General features: G+C 35.5%; 1 protein-coding gene across 1 annotated transcript in view; it reads right to left on the bottom strand.

Annotated features, from left to right (window-relative positions):
- Positions 1 to 1206: 1206 nt before the first annotated feature.
- The window catches only part of LOC137047120 (macrophage mannose receptor 1-like), a 62153-nt gene continuing 56169 nt past the window's right edge, over positions 1207 to 7190 (bottom strand). Inside the window, exons 8-12 of the mRNA XM_067424683.1 lie at positions 4154 to 4528; positions 2864 to 3238; positions 2420 to 2764; positions 1863 to 2231; positions 1207 to 1622 (exon numbers count right to left, since the gene is read on the bottom strand). Coding sequence (XP_067280784.1) covers positions 1207 to 1622; positions 1863 to 2231; positions 2420 to 2764; positions 2864 to 3238; positions 4154 to 4528 — 1880 coding nt within the window. The remainder of the gene's footprint in view (positions 1623 to 1862; positions 2232 to 2419; positions 2765 to 2863; positions 3239 to 4153; positions 4529 to 7190) is intronic.

Here is a 7190-nt window from a genome sequence, read left to right as displayed (position 1 = left end):
CAATGCTGACGTAATGATGCAATTGGTCACAAGACATACGAGAACCAATTTCAATTTAAAATCTGACATCGGGCGGTAATTTTAAAAATGTTATGTGTGCATGATCCTCAGCGGATAGAGACGCTGATCGCTTTTGAAGATTTTCTTTACACAAATCAATCGTTTGTCCTTGGAACGGTTGGAATTGAACTTTTTGAATAAATTGTGCATGCAGTCGTATCTGCCTGTTATGTGTTTTATATCATATAATACACAAATGAGTAGGTTTAGGGATGGGATGGGGTTGGGTTGGGTTACATGTTAAAACATGTCTAACTAGTGAAAATAAAATAAAATAAAATATACTCCAACCTGTCATAATGGCAAAATCATAACCCAATATATAATTTCATTATGATGATATGCCCAATACGTCTGTGTATGACGCCAAATGTTTCTCATTGAAATTAATAAAGCACCCTGCTCGTCGAAAAATTACACCTTGTGCATTAAAATGTAACACAGGGGTCCTGACCAAGCATCAATATGTGACGAGTTGGGGGTGAGACCGTGTAATTATAATATAATGTCATTCTTGATTAAGTATTGAGAACTGTATTTATTAGAAACTGCGAAGCGTTGTCCTTCTCCATCAGGGATTGATCTTACGATAGTCTCTCAAATGCATGGTGGCGTTGCTGGGAAGTCCGAGCTTGATCAGCTCCTCTTGTAACTGAAAATGTAAGAGCTTTATTAACAACCTTTCATGTGCTTTAAAGAATTTATTACATGTAAGTTTAATGTAAAAAGTAAATAAGTGACTGTTACTGTTGTTGAGTTCCTCACCTGTATAATCACCAGATCTTCAATCTGAGACTCTGACAAATGTTCTAGACTTGTAACTTCTATTCGCATTCCCATCACTGATGAAGAAAAAAAAGAAAGAAAAAAAAAGAAAAAAAGGGGGTCAGGTGTTTTGATACTCTTATACAGTTTAAAAATGTACATTTATGTTTTGAGATTTGATAACTAAATAAACAAATGGACCTCATATCCACACAAACATACCATACTCATCTGAAAAAGTGTTGATGTGATGGTCATCATGTTCACCAAAAAGCAAACAGAAGATGTTTTTTTATTTCTTTTTATTTTACAGAATTCACATTTACATCCACATTATCTTGTTTTTGCATGTGAGAGCCAGATATTTATTATTTTATTTAATTATAGAAGATATGTTTTCTCACCACTGTAACAGAAGAAAGGCAAACTGGCAAAGCATCTCTCATCTGTCCACTGACCAAAGTATTTTAAAGACACAGCTGTGCAGTGTTGAGCGCCCTCCTGTCCTGGGACATTTACACCATTATCTGGTTGTGCAACATCACCTTGAGTGTATGGCAGCCAATATGTGAAGGAAGAGCTGCTCTGATCTGACCACAGTCGGCTTCTGTGCAGACCAATCCATACATTATAACCATAAAAATAACTATAGCTCCGTATCTGTTGTATCTGTTGACGCTCTGTCTCATTTCTCACGCTGGCCAGGTCTGTGTATTTCTCTCTGCAGTAGCTCTGAGCTTCAGTCCAGTTCTTAAGCTGCCAAACCCCAACATATTTCTGAGAGGCATTTACTCTACCTATGATAAAAATATACATTAAAATCATTTGAAATGCATAAATTTGAGCCATTTACATAATGTTTCCATTAGAATATGTTATACTTGGGTTTTGATCCGAGCCAACTAAGCTAGAAATGTTCTAGAGATACCACAATACTGACAGTGACATTTGTTGAGACTTTAATTTACTGATTAATGTTTCACTGAAAGGAAACAATATAATATATACAATATAATGTATACTTAATATTGTCTTACCATCATAACAGACAAATGTGTTTGTATTGTCACATGATGAATCAAACCAGTTTCCATTACTATCAATGTAAACACACAGGTCGTTCCCCCATCTGTTGTTCGGTTCATGATTAAAGTTTCTAAAATCTCTCTCTCCTTCCTGATAGAAATCATTGTTTTCCAGTGACCATCTCCAGCTGTTCACATCATCATACTGTCCAATCCAGGCTGAACCATTGTAACTCCCATTAACTGTGTTAATCAGACTGTTCATTTCCTCCATGTTATCAATGGTGGCCAGATCAGTGTAATTCTGTCTGCAGTATCTCTGAGCTTCAGTCCAGGTCTTAGACTCATTCACAAAGTGATACTCCCTGGATAATACTAATGCTGTCAAGGTAGGAAAAATGTAAAAGACACAAAACCAAAACATTTTTCACACTTTTAGAAATTACATTAAATAAAATATATCAATAAAAAAATCAATTTATTTTGTGATGTTCTAATATAGTGTGTTATTCTCATTCGTTGCATTGTAAATGAAAGGTTATTGATATTATTACTAGATATCTACTCACCACTGTAGCACATGAAAGGTAATGCAGTATTGCAGTTTTCATCTGTCCAGTTCCCAGAGTCACTGAATGACGCTGCAGTGCAGTATTCTCTGTTTCCAGCATTATCTGGCTGTCCTGTCCTCCAGTTACTGAATGAAGAGTTGCTCTGATCTGACCAAGATCTGGTTCTGTACAGTCCAATCCAAACAGCTGAATAATAAGGAGTTAATGACTGAACTCTGTAGTTTTCAATCTCATTCCTGATACTGACGAGGTCTGTGTGATGTTCTCTACAGTATCTCTGAGCTCCAGTCCAGGTTTTGAACTGATAAACAAATACATAACTTGCACTGGCATTCACTCTTCCTGTGGAAAAACAATTTATGACAATTTAAAACAATTTGTGATTATCATGAATATTTTGTTCCAATTACTTGCTAAAGAAAGTCCAGCAGTAGTTCTCACCATCATAGCAAACAAAGGGAAGTGTATTGGAGCAAAAGGCTTCACTCCATATTCCATAGTAATATGACATGTACACACACAGACTCTGTCCACCTGAGTTCACTGGTTGTTGGACATACCAGCTTTTAAAACCTCCCTCTAACGCTGCATTCTCCAGAGACCATCTCCAGCTGTTCAGATCATCATATAGACCAATCCAAGCGCTGCCAAAGTAAGTCCCACGTACTGTTTTAATGAGCCTCTTCATTTCCTCCATGTTATCAATGGTGGCCAGATCAGTGTAATTCTGTCTGCAGTATCTCTGAGCTTCAGTCCAGGTCTTAGACTCATTTATAAAGTGATACTGACGGGTGCATGAAGTTTGTCTGCAGGTTCCTGTGAATTGATTTTCAGCAAAGAAAATAAATGTTGCAATCATCATGGTCAGTGATGTACCAACAAACCATGATATTGTTGACATGAACTGTCATTGTACTAATAGTTGTTAATACTATTATAGTGTTTGATGTCAATTATGTCACAATTACTGCTTGTCAACAGGTAACAATATAGAACTTGATTTGATTGCATTTTTGGACACTTCACTTATGATTGAATTAATTTAAAAAGTAGTGTGGTAAACCACTTTAAGGTACTAGAACTGAATTAAATATTACAGCCAAACAAGTTATTTTCCTGCCAACATTGCATTTAAAATAGAATAGAAAAAAAATTAAGTTAAACGCAAGGTAATTTAGTAAAAGCAACTTAAAATAAAATAATAAATCAAGAACAAAGTCAGGTTTGGTGGTGACAGTAGAACTGACAGGCTGATTAGTTTTATCATTAATAATGATAACATTAAGTCCCGTGGAAGCCATTTGTGGTAGAATAATGCACAGAATTTTGTATGAAATGTATGTACAAATCTCTGATTGGACCCTCAACAGTTTCTATATATCCATTGTATTTTGTGTTTTGTTGTTTAAAAGGTTGTTCTGTTTTAGGTCACTATTGTGGTGAATTACTTTATCTAATATATCAGCTGGATCTCACGAAAAATGTGTATAAATAGTGCAAGTGTGCAATGTCGTGGAATGTATACACCAAATATATATATATATATATATATATATATATATATATATATATATATATATATATATATATATATATATATATAATCCACATATTTAGGCCTGGTGTCTTTAGCCTAATTTAAATACTTTGATCTTTCATATTGGAGACAGACAGTTGCTGAAAGTCTTTCTCATTCCTAAATAATGGCTTAAACAAAGTGAGTGAACTTACTGCTGTAGCAGAAGAAAGGAATGCTGGATACACAGACCTCATCTGTCCATCGGCCTGAATATCTGAATGATACTGCAGTGCAGTGCTGATATCCATTTTCGTAATATAGATTATTTCCATTATCTGGTTGCTGTGGTAAATAAGGAATTTGTGGTCTCCAGTTCTGATAACTGGTAATCTGATTATTTGACCAAACCCTGTTTCTGTACAGTCCGATCCAGACTCCTCCACCTGCTATCTCAAGGATCCTCTGGTTCTCAGTCTGATTTCTCACATTGGCAAGATCTGTGTAATGATCTCTGCAGTATCTACGAGCATCTGACCAGGTTTTCCCATCATTGATTCTGATGTAACTCTGTGTAGCATTCTCTCTACCTAAGAAATGAAATATGACAAACATATTAACATAGCTCTCATTGAAAAACATGTCTCTAAATTAATATCTAAAACAAAATAAATGCCCTTACCATCATAGCAAATGAAGTACAGAGTGTTGTCACATGACATATCATTCCATTTTCCACTATAATCCATGTAAACACACAATTCTTTCCCCCCATAGTTGTCCGGTTCATGATACCAATTCCTGAAATCTCTCTCTCCTTTCTGATAGAAATCATTGTTTTCCAGTGACCATCTCCAGCTGTTCACATCATCATACTGTCCAATCCAGGCTGAACCATTGTAACTCCCATTAACTGTGTTAATCAGACTGTTCATTTCCTCCATGTTATCAATGGTGGCCAGATCAGTGTAATTCTGTCTGCAGTATCTCTGAGCTTCTGTCCAGGTCTTAGACTCATTCACAAAGTGATACTGATGGGATGATGCTAATGCTGTAACTAGAAGAAACAAGTGTTTTATTTTTATTTTATGTATCAAAGTATCCTAAATATTTGTGATAAAATTCAATAGGGTCTACAATCTGAGACTGCTGAAAAAGCTTTTGCTTTCTCATTCAGTACAGCCTTTGCGGTTATACATTGTGTGATATTTATAGATTTCATAGATTATTATCAAATATAGAAAAGATGCTATAAGTTTACCCAAATAATAATAATAATTATTCAGCCATGATTTACTGACCCACATGTCATTTTGTAGCTATATAACATTATTTCTCCTGTGGAAGACAAAAGAACATATTCTGAGAAATGTTGTGTACATTTTATTTTTGATTTATTTATGCAAGTTGTTGAGCTAAGAAAACTCTTTAGTTATACATGTTATACAAGTCTTGAATGACAAGAGGGTGAGTAAATGATGATGATCTAATTTTGGGTGATTATCAATTTATGATCTCACCACTGTGGCAAATGAAAGGAAATGCAGTATTGCAGTTTTCATCTGTCCATTTCCCAGAGTCACTGAATGAGACTACAGTGCAGGATCCTGCAGTATCTGGCTGTCCTGTGCTCCAGTTACTGAATGAAGAGTTGCTCTGATCTGACCAAGATCTGGTTCTGTACAGTCCAATCCAAACACTGTAAGAATAAGAATAATCCTGTAATAAATACTGGATCTTCTGGTTTTCAGTCTCATTCCTGATACTGACGAGGTCTGTGTGATGTTCTCTGCAGTAACTCTGAGCTTCAGTCCAGTTTTTGTACTGGTAAATTCGAACATAAGTAGTACTGGCATTTTCTCTTCCTGAAAGATATTAATATCATATTAAGTTTAGATGGTTGGGTTGGTCGTTTTCAATTTTTGTTCACTGTCTTAGACATTTTATTGGAACAGCTTACCATCATAGCAAATAGTAGGAAACAACATATTGCTGCAGTCTGCTGTAGACCATATCCCTGTATACATATTCACATACGCACACAAACTTTGTCCTCCATAATTGCTTGGTCCTGGGTTATACCAGTTCCTGAAGTCTTTCTCTCCCACCTTGAAGAAAACACTGTCCTCTAGAGTCCATTTCCAACTGTTCAGATCATCATAGAGTCCAATCCAGGCCAAATCAATGGAATCATCATTCACTGTGTCCAATAACTGAACCGTCTGTTGTTCATTCTCAATGATGGCCAGATCAGTGTATTTGTCTCTACAGTATCTCTGAGCTTCTGCCCAAGTCTTGAATTCATTCACAAAAACATACTGAGGGACACACTGCGTGAGGGTAAAGAAACCTGTTGAAAACACAAAAGATTAGTATATTGATATGATACTATTTAAGTTTTTTTCCCATTTACAATGTCACATTTATAATGTGTGACTGTAGAAATTTCTCTAAAGAAATTAGTAATTAACCATTAAATAAGTAAATTATACTGATAGGTGTCAATATAAGATGCATACTTAAGCAATAATAATAATAATAATAATAATAATAATAATAATAATAATAATAATACATTTTATTTGTATTACACTTTACATTTGGAACTAATCTCAAAGTGCTACAGTTAAGATCATTTAAAAATGGCAAAATACTAATAGATTTAATAGCTAAAAGACATTAGCCCCCCCCCCCCCCAAAAAAAACAAAAAAACATTAAGTCCATGTCTCAAGAGCTTGAACTGCCCTCAGATGGTTAGGTAGGACATTCCACATCTGAGGAGTGGCAGAGCAGAAAGCCAGATCACCCATAGTGCAGAGCTTAGTCTTAGGAAGATGAAGGAGGTTTGAATTTGTTTGAAGTGATTCACTGGTGAGTTAGAAGGGAGGCCTTATATTCAATCCTGGCACAAACAGGAAGCCAGTGAAGTGAATGGAGAATGGGTGTGATGTGATTGTATTTTCAAACTCTCAACAGGATCCTTGCTGCACTTTTCTGCACACTACAGTCTCTGCAAGTTTTTGTTAGGGATCCTGATGAGAAGTGTGTTACAGTAATCCAGTCTGGAGGAGACAACGGCTTGGACCAGTTTTTCAGCATCTGCTAAGGTTAGTGTTGGACGGAGTTTAGCAATATTCCTGAGATGATAGAAAGATGTCTCGCAGAGGTTTTTGATATGGTCTTCAAAGCTGGGATGTGTTTTTTTTTTTTTTTTTTTTTTTTTTTTTTATAATAATAAAGTTATTATTAGG

This window comes from Pseudorasbora parva, chromosome 18 (genome assembly GCF_024679245.1).
Source record: "Pseudorasbora parva isolate DD20220531a chromosome 18, ASM2467924v1, whole genome shotgun sequence".
NCBI lineage: Eukaryota > Metazoa > Chordata > Actinopteri > Cypriniformes > Gobionidae > Pseudorasbora > Pseudorasbora parva.
Note: the sequence above shows the minus strand (reverse complement) of the source record. Positions and strands in the feature narration are given on the sequence as shown.